At 42.3% G+C, this 12,994-nt stretch overlaps 1 protein-coding gene across 1 annotated transcript in view; it reads left to right on the plus strand.

Moving 5' to 3' along the window:
* HYDIN (HYDIN axonemal central pair apparatus protein) overlaps positions 1-12,994 on the plus strand; it is a 6,673,197-nt gene that overhangs the window by 4,908,857 nt on the left and 1,751,346 nt on the right. The window contains exon 59 of the mRNA XM_044079523.1: positions 12,744-12,982. Within this exon, the coding sequence (XP_043935458.1) occupies positions 12,744-12,982 (239 nt within the window). The remainder of the gene's footprint in view (positions 1-12,743; positions 12,983-12,994) is intronic.

Consider the following 12,994-nt stretch of genomic DNA (forward strand, 5'->3'; position numbering starts at 1 on the left):
CAGTGGACAGACTTAGGAAGTGTGTTTTTGCATCAGGGACTTTTGCTATATGATCCCTGAATTATTTGGCACATTTTACAGGGCTCCAGAGGGACCTAATCTCTGAACTCTCTGGGATGCTCACAGGACAGTTGTCTGATGAGGTCAGGGGCAAAGTGGCCTCGCAGCTCGCAACCCTGGAATCAGTATCCAACTCATCCATGGGGTTGATCTCACATGTAGCTGAAGGCACGGCTAGAGCAGTGGGTTTGGGCATTGTTATGAGGCGTCATGCCTGTATGTGCATTTGTGACCTCGCAGATCCCTTTAAGTCTTCCTTTCTGTATGCTCCCATCAAAGCTTTGTCCCCTTTTGGTTCCAAAGTGAAGGACACGCTAGCCAGGTGCGAACGAGATGGAAAAACCCTGTCTGACCTAGGCCTACGGTTTTCCAACCTTCAACGTACCTTCTCCAGGAATCAGAGGAGTGGGAAAATGTGGCATAAGAAATATCAGTGTCCCTTCTGTGCCGCACGTGGTGATGATACTCCCAGAGGCAGAGGGGGTAATAATTCTGGAAGATGCCCCTACAGGGGGAGAGGGGTTCCTCACAACTAAGGCTCCAGGGACTCCTTCTCTGGACAGCCTTATGAGCACTCCTGAGGGGCAGCCCAATTGCTTACCTCTAGAAGCAGTCAGGGGTCGTTTCTCTCTGCGCCAAGCTGCCTGACAATCTATCACGACCGATCGTTGGGTGCAGAACATTATCACCAGAGGTTACACCATTCCCCTTTCTTGTCATCCAGAATTTCCAAGAAAACTTCCCGATATTTCACCCAGTCAAAGGGAAGAAGCAGCTTCAGAGATTATAAAGCTGTCTCAAAAAAAGAGTCATCTAACCAGTCCCACCAGACCAGCGTGGATCTGGATTTTACTCAAGATTCTTTTTGGTGCCAAAAAAGCTAGGGGACTGGAGACCCATTTTGGATCTCAGCAGTTTAAACAAGTCTGTCACCCAAACCAAATTTCAGATGGTCACGGTTCAGTCCATCCTTTCCTTTTTAAGAGAAGGTGATTGGATGTTCTCTGTAGATCTCTGGGATGTGTATTGCCACATCAAGATGGACAAATGCTCCCAGAGTCTGCTTAATCTTCTGGCTAGGAGCCAGTCATTTCTAATTCCGTGCCCTGCCATTCGGTCTTTCTACAGCCCCCAGAGGGTTCACGAAATGCATGGCAGTGGTAACAGCTTATTTCAGACTAAAAGGATTCCAGGTGTTTCCATATCTAGATGACTTGCTCCTTACCGCCCCCACCAAGCATCTTCTGGTAACAGCGCTACACCAGTCTCTCTCTCTGGCAAAATTCTTGGGAATAACAATATGTTGGGAGAAATCAAACCTTATCCCTACACAACAAATAGAGTTCGTTGGAGCAGTGTTCAGTACTCAGTCCTGTCTGGTATCACTCCCACTTCAACTCCTGGTGATTTTTTTCCCAAACAACAGCCTCTGCAAGGGAAGTTCTTCAGGTCCTAGATTCTATGGCTGCGTCAGTTCCAATAATGCCTCTAGCAAAGCTACATATGCAGATTCTGCAATGGCTCCTTCTCTATTAATGGTTCCCAAACTGTCATCCCCTGGATTACAAGATTCGAGTAACCAACTCCTGCAAACAAGGACCTGCTTTGGTGAATGAGGCCAGACATTGATCTGTGGAGCCACCCATTTCAGCCCCCCCAGCCCATAGCCATTGTGAAAATGGATGCTTCCCTGAATGGGTGTGGGGGCCATTTCCAGGTAAAGACTGTCCAAGGCACATGGTCCACCTCAGAGGCCCACCTGCATATCAGTGTTCTGGAACTGAGAGCCATGCTGTTAGCATTGCATGCCTTCCATTCGTCTCTCCCTTTCAGGACAATTGCAATTCAGTCAGACAATATGTCAGTGGTCTGGTACATCAACAAGCAAGGAGGAACTAAGTCCTATCCCCTATGTCGAGAAGCCATGAGAATTTGGCAGTGGGTGATAGCTTCCAACCGCTTTCTGATAGCAACACATATCTTGGGGAGCTCCAATGTGATTGCAGATAAACTAAGCAGATGCAGCCTCATGCCCCATGAGTGGTCCCTCAACCACAAGGTGGCATCTGTAATCTTCAACCACTGGGGACAGCCTTGCTGCGATCTTTTCGCTTCCCCATCAAACAACAAGTGCAGCGGCTACTTCACCCTACTTCTCCCAGATGGGTACCCACCGAGGGATGCTCTGATCTATGATTGGCCCACGGAACTTCTCTTTGCCTATCCTCTCATTCCTCTGATCCCACAATTTCTAAAGAAAGCTCTTTGGTTGGGATGCAAGGTGATCCTCATAGCCCCATTCTGGCATCAGCATGTTTGGTTCCCCTTTCGTCGGCCTGACCTATTATACCCGCCATGGATTCTGGACCCTCTACCAGATCTGATTACTCATCCCCAAGGGTTGAGTCACCTGAACCTGTCCAGTCTCAAGCTGACAGCTTGGTTTCTCTACTCCCTCTAGTCGTCAGGCAAGCTAATCTCTCCTCCCCTGTTTGAGACATCATTCTGGCCTCTCACAAATCATCCACCAAAAGACTATATCAGGATAAGTGGTAAAGGTTCTCCATCTGGTCCAAGGATAACATGCTAGACCCGTATTTGGCTCCAGTTACTGCAGTGCTTCAATACCTGGATAAGTTTTTTACAATGGAACCTCTGACTCTACAGTACAAGTGCATCTAGTGGCAATTTCCAATTTTTGCAATGGTATAGATGGCACCCCTCTTATCTCTCTATGCCTCTGCAAGGCTTTTCTCAAGGGGACCTCTCATCTCAGGCCACCTCTCAGACAGCACGTGGAACCATAGAATCTCACTTTAGTCCTCCAGTCTTTGACTCAAAAACCCTTTGAGCCTGCTGCTAAGTGTGATCTAAAGTTTTTGTCTTGGAAATCTTTGTTTGTGGTAGTCATTACCTCAGCCAGTAGAGTTTCAGAGCTGCAGGCATTGTGTATCAAGAGACCATATCTGGTCTTTCATAAAGACAGAGTGTCACTTCAGATGAACCCATCCTTTCTTCTTAAAGTTGTTTCTGAATTCTCTGTTAACCAGTCCATTGATCTACCAGGGTTTTTTCCAAATTTTGCCAGTAGAGGAGAGTATTGCCTTCATTCCTTAGACGCACATAGACAATTGATATTTTACCTAGACAGGACCAAACCTATCCATAAATCTGATCAGCTTTTCATTTCTTTTTTGGGACCCAAAATGGGAGAGGCTGTTTCCAAGGTTACATTATTAAGATGGTTAAGGGACTGCATACGTTTCACCTATTCCCTCCATAATGAAGCCATGCAAAAAGTCAAAGCCCACTCCACTAGATCTATGGCAACTTCTATAGCATTCCACTCCAGGGCTTCCATGGATGAGATCTGTGCAGCAGCTACTTGGGCTAAGCCTCATATCTTTATCAGTCATTACAAATTGGACCTGGTCTCCAGAGGGAGAGCTGCCTTTGGCTCAATGGTACTCAGGAATATTCTTCCATAAGGGCTGCCCATGCACATCAAGGTAGCTGTGGATTCTGTCACATCAGTGATGAATGGAAAGAAGATTAACAACATCAGATAAAGAAGTTATGTCTTACCATAACATTCCATCTGTGTTGTTCATCTTCTTTCATTCATCACTTCCCGCTCTCCTTCCCCCTCCATAGGCTCCTGGGGGATGCTTTGGGTCTAATTGGTGCCCTAAGGTATTGCGTAAAGGTGGCCTCAGCTTTACTTACTTTTTCTTAGCAAACCCGATCTGAGGTAACAGGGAGAAGGGCATTCTCGGTAGAGACTTAGCTCGAGAGTTTCTTTGGCTCGGAACCAGACCCATCAGTGATGAATGAAAGAAGATGAACAACACAGATGGAACGTTATGACTTATAACAGCAGATGCACAGATAATATATGCTTTTATGCAGTGTCATTTAAATGTTTTCTTAGTGGCCACCCTTTGAGAGTTAATTTTTGAAGTAATATGATTGGTAGTTAGCTGTATTTAAACTCATGCTGTTACATTTGGAGTATGTCTGATGAAGCGCTATTAGGTTTGAATACAAATGTGCTCACATTTTTACTAATAATTATTTTACTAAGTGTTTTGTATTCACACCTGAACCGTGGAGCTTTCTTTCTACTTTGTTTTTATGTACAGTGGATGTTTTTAGAGAGTGGCATTATCCTCATTCATCGTTGGTGTTTATTCAACAGTTGACCAATTTTCAAAGCTTCAGGGCACATTCCAAGTCTTCAAACCAATAGTCATCTTGTGCTGAACTGTCTAAAAAGACAGGTTTAATTGTCAAGTGCTTCAGAGTTTTCCTGCTGCCAAAAAGAATGCTCTTCTGCAGGCTTTTGAGGATTGACAGTTGTTATGTGCTTTTCCTTTGTTGAGCAGATAAGTTCTCTTTGGGGAAGAAACTTCCACTTTATTGAAATTGTTTATTTATTGTACTTTCCCATTTAGGAAAGTTATGTTTAAACTAACAATGTCTATATAAACTATCACAGGGATTAACTGTACTTTTAAATGGGAGCGCTGTTTTCTCCTGCCAGTATAAACGTTGCTTAAAGAAATTGAAAGACATTTGTTTTCCTGTGGAGAAATGGAATTTATTTTACTTTTTGTAACAGGCAAAGTGTTTTAAAGTGCTTTTTACTGTCTTTGTGGGGGAAAGGTGACTTTTAGACTTGAATTTTTTACCAGATTTTGCTGCTTGTTTTCTATGGGAAAGAGGGACCATTTTCAGCTTGACCATAGAACAAACTACTGCCCCCACAGCCTGTCTTTCTTACAGTCACAAAAAGAAGAACATACAAAAAGAAGAAGTTAAGCAAACAGCCTTTGCTGCCACAGCAGGTTAGCAATTTGCCTAAGCACGGGTGAATGACTCTGATGTGGCCGTTAGTTGGTTTCAACCAACTCATCTTTTACCTTGGATCCCTCAAGTGTAGCATCTGCAGCCACTATGGACAAGGGGGTTAGCCATGTCCTCTGCAGCTATTGGGGTCCCCTCAGTGGGCAAGGGAGAGACACACTTGTCAATTGTGGAAGAGGGAACAGAGAAGGCTTCCCTGTTTAGTCAGAATGTTGTGCCCATCCTTGTAGTAGCTGCTGCTGCCGCCATTAGTAACACTGTCTGTCCCATTTTTCTTGTCAGAAAGAAACTGAAAACTAAACATGTATCTACTCCTCCTCAAATTTCATTAGACAGGAATAGTTTATTGGGTCTGTCTCAGAGTTTAATTCAGGCTAGTGAACTTTTTTATTAGGTGGTTTCTGGTAAAAGAGAGAGAGAGATCTCTTTTTCTGTAGAGATTCAAGATTATGAATCTGGACCAGACCACGAAGCGGACAGCTGCAGGGTTTTTTCCTGATTTCTAATTCAGAGGAGAACTCAGTTTCTGTTTCTCCTTGTGGGGGTTTCTCTTTCTCTGAGACTATTTCCGGAATGTTCCAGTGTGGGAGAACACTGAGGTTTCATAAGGCCTTCAGAAAATATTATGAGCTGATACAGAAGGAATTTATGATAGCTTTGGATGATGTGTGTGTCACTGCTTTCAATTTTCCTGATAGGCAGCCTGCTGCCTGTAAAAACACAGACAGAATGGGTAAAGTTCCTCAGTCTTTTAAAACTGACCAGCAACTATAGCTTTAGTTAATCCTACTGCTGCTAAACATTCAGTTTATTACAGTTTTACTCTTAATGACATTATTGATAAGTATGAGAAAAGTGCAACCTTGATTTTCCGAATTTTTAATTGTCAGTTTGTTCTAATTGTGAAAGTATGAGAAATGTTTTATTTGCAGTTTCTTGTTATGAAGAAAAATCATCTTTAAATATTTATTTTGGAGGCCCTGAATCTGTACAGGTCACTACCCATTGTTTACAGAGTGTAAATGACTCATTTGATACTTCTTCCAAGGTAATGGCCACTGGTACTGATTTGAAGAAATTTGCTTGGCTGCATTCTCAGAACTTCCCAGATGATGTGAAACATAAGAATTTAATTTCTCCTTCGGATAATATTTAGTTTTTGGTTCCTTTGCTGCATAGGTTATCAAGAAATGTGATGAAAGGGTTAAGATGATACCAGTATGTCTAAGATTTTTCAACCCTATTTTCCAAATTTTCTAAGGGGTTCTGTAACCCCTCACTTAATTTTGGCAGAAAAATATATAAATAAATAAATAAATAACTAGTCTCAACACAATTCGGGTAAACAGACATGGACGAAGAAATGGCAGTGGAGTTCCAAAATGAATTCAGGACCCCCCCAAACCAAGTCAGAATGACTGTTTAAGGGACCTTGTTAGCCCCCCCACACACACACTTTACAGCCCCTTTTGCCTTCCAGAAACTATAGATTTTCACTTTTCTCTTTGTCAGCAGATAGTTTCAGACAAATGGGTTCTAAAGATTATCCATCAAGGTTGCAAATGGCAGTGGGAGGAAATCTCTCTTTTCAGGGGTAATTCTTCATCCACCAGATTGGACTCTATTTCCCCTTGTCCTTCATCACATGTTGTCCCTGGAAATGACAGAAGCATTTCCTCCTTTCCAGGTTGGGAAAGGTTTTTGTTCAGGGATATTTATAATGCCAAAGAAAGAAATGCTTGGATATCAGTTCTGGACCTTTGTTTCCTAAACTTGTTTGTGCTAATGCCCAAGTTCAAAATTCTGTCACTTTACAACCTGTCTCTCCTTCATCATTCAGGTTTCCTGGTAACTCTGGATTTAAAAGATGCTTATCATCACATTCCTATTCATCCAGACTTCAGGTGTTTCTTAAGGTTTTCTGTGTGTGGATCAAATTATCAATTCTTTTCCTAACCCTTTGGACTATCCACTGCACGAAAAGTGTTCGTAAAGTGTTTAGCTCCATTATAGCTCATTGCAGGATACAGAGTTTCCACATTTGTCTATATTTAGATGACTTCCTTATGTCAGGAATTCCTCATTTGGGTGAGACATCTCTTACACAAGTTAGGCTTCCAAGAGAACATTCAAAAGTCTTTTTGACTCTTTCACACTGTATTGTGTTCCAGGGAGTCAGCTAGGCAGCTAGGTTCAAAGAGCTTTTCTTCCACAGGAAAAAAAATAGATCTTTATCTGCATCTCTTTCTAAAGTTTCCACTCAGACTGGTCACTGTGAGGGGATACATCAGAATTTTGGGTTTCATGGCATCTATGATTCTAAGTATTACCCTGGCAAGGCTCCACATGAGAAAGGTAACTATGGTATCTGAAGTCTCTTTGATCCCAGCACCAACATCATTTGTCTTTTCAAATATCAGTGCTGGATTTGTCAGAAGAGGAATCATTTGGTGGAGACTGCAAATTTCCTTGAACCCAGATCTCTCCTTCTCTATCTCAGTTCTAAAGCAGTCAGTCAGTCAGTCAGTCACCACAGATGTCTCAGAATTTGTTTGGGAAGCAGTTTTAGGAGAGAGAAACATACAAGGTTTGTAGGATACCAAGAAAAGATGCAAGTACATAAATATAAAAGAAATGCTTGCCTTGATCAAGGTACTCAACTCACTGTATCATCTTTGGTCCGCGTTTTGCAGCCTAGCCATGTTAGCTTGGAATACAGCTTCACAGTACAGTTTCACTTTTCAGGCTTCCTACATTACATCAGAGCAAAATTATGGGGCAGACAAGCTGAGCAGGACAAGTGCAGGCTATTTTGAATGGTAACTAGGTCATGGGGTTTCCTTACATTTGAATCACCTGCGAGGAGTTCTACAAGTAGATCTGTTTGCCTTCTCACTGAACAATTATCTAGCAGGATTCTGCTCTAGGAAGTCAGGTAATAAGGGCTGAAAGAAGATATATTTCTTTTCCATGGACAGGAGTGTTCCTGTATGCTCTTCCACCCTTTCTGTTGATATCTATGGTACTTCTGAAGATTCAGAAGGAATTCTCCAAGATGATTGTGGTATTTCCCTTCTGACCAGGCAGCAGTGGTTCTTTCTTTAGGAAGTGGCCAGGGGCAATTACCACAAGCTTCCTTACAGAGTAAATCTGCTCACACAAGATCATGGGTATTTGATACATCCCAACCTCAGTCAACTTCAACTGACTGCCTAGATGATAGGGTCTTTATTCCCTTAAGAGACCTGTTTACTGCAGATGTGCATCAGGTGCAAATAGAGGCAAGAAAGCCTACTACTAGAAAATCATAGGTTCATAGCAGGTTACTAGGCTAATGGCCCTATGGCCTTTACAAGCCTAGCCATGTTATATGCATATTCCCTAAATGACCTTGGTTAGATGGTCATTATTCACAGAGCAAGTGTATGATCAGCACCAACTGCCACTGACCATGGGGGACATAGGTGCTACCCAGTTGGGTAGGTTGTGCTTGAATAGGCTCATTGAGGAACTCTGCTTCATGTCAACTGGGAGTTTATTTCAGAGGAGCTGCAATCTCTGGAAGATATATCTGTCTCTCCATCATGTTCTGTTAATGTCAGAGACTAGGTTGAGATCATTGGAGTGGGTGACTCTTGTCCCATTTGATTTGCAGATGTGCAGCAGTTCTATTAGGGCAGGGTCAGAGACTGCTCTTTAGAACAGGCACAAGTTGCCTCTCAGCAACCTGTAGGATACAGAGTACAGTGACAGGTCTTACAGTCTTTTCACGTGGTTCATGTTTTGGAAGCCCTGAATTTTCTTGACGAGAAACGTCTGTGGCCTCTCCATCAGCTGCAGGTGTCTGGTGAGGTACATGCAAAAGGGGGCATTGCACTCCATTAGTGGTCTGATGAGGGTCGACTCCTGTGGAGTTATAACATCCTTATTCTTGGATACAATGCCCTTACTTATAAGATGCACAGAGTAGAAGATTTTCCTTACCACTGTGGACACATGGTGATTAAAGTTTAGATTGCTATCAACCTGTGTTTCCAAATCTCACACCACGGTGTTTGAGCTTAGGGGGGTGCTGTCAGTATTAAATTTGCATTAAGCTCTGCTTTGCCAAAGGAACCAGTAATGTACTTTTTTACATTTAGTTATCGTCTGTGGCTTTGGCACCAATCATTTGTCTGTTTTAGCCCCTTTTGTAATATGTTAACATCATTTGGGGTCTCAATAATTGCACCCAGTTTGCAGTCATCAGCATCCGCCACAGGCCATCTAGTTTCACCTGAACTTCTGAGAAATAGATTACAAACAGTAGAGGGTCCAGCGCAGATCCTTGTGGTGCACCACTGGTAAGTGGTCTACTGGTAGAGGTGGAATCCCCAACTTTTGTCTGTTCTGTCTGTGAGCCAGTTGGCTACCCATCTAGTGAAGCTGGGAGAGTTTCTCAATGATACCTGAGGAGGAGTTTGTGTCAAAAGCCATGACTAAGTCAAGATAGGCAGTATGTACAGATTTGCCGTCATCCAGGACTTTGTTGACATTCATGAAGAAGTTCACCAGGTTCAATAAGCATGCTCTACCTTTAATGAAGCCAAACTGGGTCAGGTCATTTGAAGGTCACCTATGTCCTTGTTGATAAGGTCCATGATGATTTTTTCCATGGCCTTGCAGAATAAGGCTGGTCAGGCTTATGGGTTTGTAGTTCTCAGGGTTGGTTGATGGACCCCTTTGTGCAAGGGGATTACTGTTGCTGTTCTCCATTCTGCTGGAGCAAAACCATTGCTCAGGCTGTGGTTAAAGACCGTGCCAAGAGGTTCTGCTAGGCCTTGTTTTAGATTGTGTAGTAAGCAGCCTGGGATGTTATGTGGTCCTATAGAGGCCATGTTTTTGGCCTTGGAGAGTGCGGATATGACTTGCTTTTTGGAGATAATAGGTAGAAGACTGGTGTCAGGTATGCTTTATGGTATGGCTGGTGGGGACGGGGGGAGGGGTGAAGCTTGCTCCACATCTGTCAGCTAACAGGTTGGCAGTTTCCTCAGGTTCAGTGTGAGAGTTACTGTCCACTATAAGCTCAGAACATAGTTGGCCATTCCCTTTTAGATTTCAGATGTAGCTAAAGAATGTCTTATGATTATCCTTAGCTAGGGATTCTAATTCAGCTTCATAACTAGCTTTAGAGGACATTACAATATATCCAGTTTGCTTGTTCAAGCTATTGAGGGTGTTCTTCTTCTGCTGAGTAAGTTCTCTCTTGTTCTTAGACATCAGTTTCCTCCTTTTGATATAAAACCTATTTGTACTTGAGGTTCATCAAGGTGGCTTGTTTTTTTGGGAGGACCTGGTTTTGATCCGGTCAGATACAGCCGAGTCTATACAGTTGTTTAGGTGGTTATACAGGGCACTTGTATACTCTTCTGCATAGAGTTGGTGTTGGCTGTGTTAGCAGGGGGTTGAAACTTTTTATACCATTGCCTAGTAGGCTGTAGTTTGCTTTGGAGAAATGTTTCATTTTTTTTGCCCCTGTGGGGGTGTCAGGCTTGATTGTTACTTCTAATAAGAGAAAGTTATGGCCTGGCCTGGCCTTACCAGGGAAGGCAACACACAGGGGATATTGCAGTGACCCCCCTCCCCCCCATGTTAGTGAGTACTATGTCTAGGACATTTGAGCCTCTTGTGGTGGTGCAGACTAGCTGTTCCAGGGCATTTATATTAACAAAGTCCAGGAACCTTGTGGCTAGCATCTTTGTACTTGTGTATGTCACCCAATTAATGGAAGGATAGTTGAAATCTCCCATGACCAAAGTGATTGGCTTTATGGTGAGCAACTCTAGTAAGTCCAGGTAGGCAGTGTGCTTCTCTTGATTCATGCTGGGGGACCTGTAACTAGCATTGATGTGGCAGGGTGTTTTACCTATAGGTAGCTGGACCTGGATTAGATCAAAAGAGTTATACTGTTTAACCAGTCTCAATGTGTATTTGGCTTTAATGAAGATGGATACACTTGTTTTGGGGTCTGAATGTGTGGAAGGCATTGTAGCCTTGCATGGCAGGGGTGCTGTCTGTAGCCTTGAACCATGTTTCAGTGACTGCACAGATGTCAGTGAGGATTGCTTCCAGGGAGTGCAGTTTCCTGTTTAGGCTCCTATATTAGCAAATGGAAAACGTTTTTATGTTGGTACCAACAACTTAACCAGCACCCATTCATGGCTAGTTGTTATCAGGTTTTACATTTGTGTGAGTCACTATCCTATGGCCTTTCTTATTCCTCCATCTATGTTCATTTATCAGCCATTTAGCATGCCTGCCCATGGATCTTCCTTTTTCAGTGCAGTCTCAAAAATGTTTTGAAAGGTGTTTTTCATAAAGAGGCCTGCAATAAAACCAGTGACCTCTGCTTTGGTTCTTAATTTTGTGTTAGAGAAGCTAGAATGTGATTCCATTTAAACCAGCTGACTTGAGGTTCTTAACTTGAGCAGTAGTTTTCCTGATTCTTCAAGAATGGTATCTGAGTTGCAAGCTCTTTTGGTGAGTCAACCCTATTTCATTTTCCACAAAGCCAGAGTTTTTTGAACACTAATCCTTCTATGATGCCTAAAATGGTATCCGAGCTTACTTTAAGGCAAACTATCCATCTCCCTCTTTTCTTTCCTGAACCTAAAAGTGATGGAGAAATGATACTGCATACCCTGAATGTCCACAGACAACTTTTGGTACAAGCTTGACAGAACTAAGTCTTTCAGATCTTTGCATTAATTATTCATCTCTTATGAAGGCAAGAAGAAGAGACAACCTGTGTCAAAACAGACTTTTCCCATATGGTTGTCTAAGGCTTTTGCCTTTTATTATACTCACCACAACAAAATATTCCAGGCAGGGAAAAGGCCTATTCTACCAGGGCCTTGGCTTCATCTGTGACTTTTTGGAAATAGTTGGATTTGAGAAATATTCTAGAAGCAGCAACTTGGTCCTCTGTACATTAGTTTTCACAGCATTACAAGCTTTATTCCTTCTCTTAGTCCAGATCAGGCTTTGCTAGACCAATCTCCAGAGGCTCCTTGACCCTTCTCCTTCCATCCCCCAAATGTAGTAAGCTAAGGTAATCTACCTGTATAGCTAAAATTACTGCAGCAGTGATCAATATCATAAACATATTACAGCTGTGTAAGTAAACTTACCATTAACAGTAGATGTTCATATGATCATTGCTGCAGTAGACACTCCCTCTATCCACCTTGCTTTTAGTGTTTTATTTATATTTAAGTTTGGATATTTATTTGTTGTTGTTCCTGGCACGGTCCTTTTAGGGCTTAGCCTCTGTCTTTCTTTTTGCAGGAAACCCCTTAAGAGCTTCACAAGCAAACTTGTCTTTTAGTCAGTTTAGCTTGAGCTGCCAAAGGTGCCCTGAAGCTTTGGAAGCTAGCTGACTTATCCTTGGCAGGATATAACCCATATAGCTAATGATACTGCAGTAGTAATTATTTAAACATCTACTGTTATGTTAAGTTTACTTCTACAACTGTACATTTTTTCTTGTATATGTATTAGGAGCAGAACTAATGCTTTTGGATCATTCAGAAGGATTTTTTTTTACCTCAAAACCACCTTTATTTTCCTGGAACTGTGTAACATACTAGTATTTTTTAAAAATGAATTCACTTTAATAAACATCTATTGCAAATGTAATTTTGAATGCCATTGGTTCAATTTCTCAGTAATTAATGAATGCATATTTGACGTGCCATTTTATTGAATGCCCTTGATTTATAAATAGCCAGAAATGCTGCTGCACTTTCTCAAATGTTAAAAAATGCCTTTTTTCATAGCAATTGCTGTGGATGACATTGCATCAGTTTTTGAAGAACATCGACTGTGTAAGAGCATTAGCCTGTTCCAGTGCCTGCAAGCAGCAGACTGCTGTGGGATCTACGTAGTGGATGAAAATAAATTTATCTTCAACAATGTGCTGGTTGGGCGTCAGGCAAAGGCACGGTTCAAAATAATCAACAATGGGAAAGTACCTTGTGATGTGGTGCTGTCAGTGAAACCAGTATTCACCAGCAGGGTAAGGAAAACT

Source organism: Protopterus annectens, chromosome 8.part0 (assembly GCF_019279795.1).
Source record: "Protopterus annectens isolate FY-2018-M chromosome 8.part0, PAN1.0, whole genome shotgun sequence".
In the NCBI taxonomy this organism is placed as follows: domain Eukaryota; kingdom Metazoa; phylum Chordata; order Ceratodontiformes; family Protopteridae; genus Protopterus; species Protopterus annectens.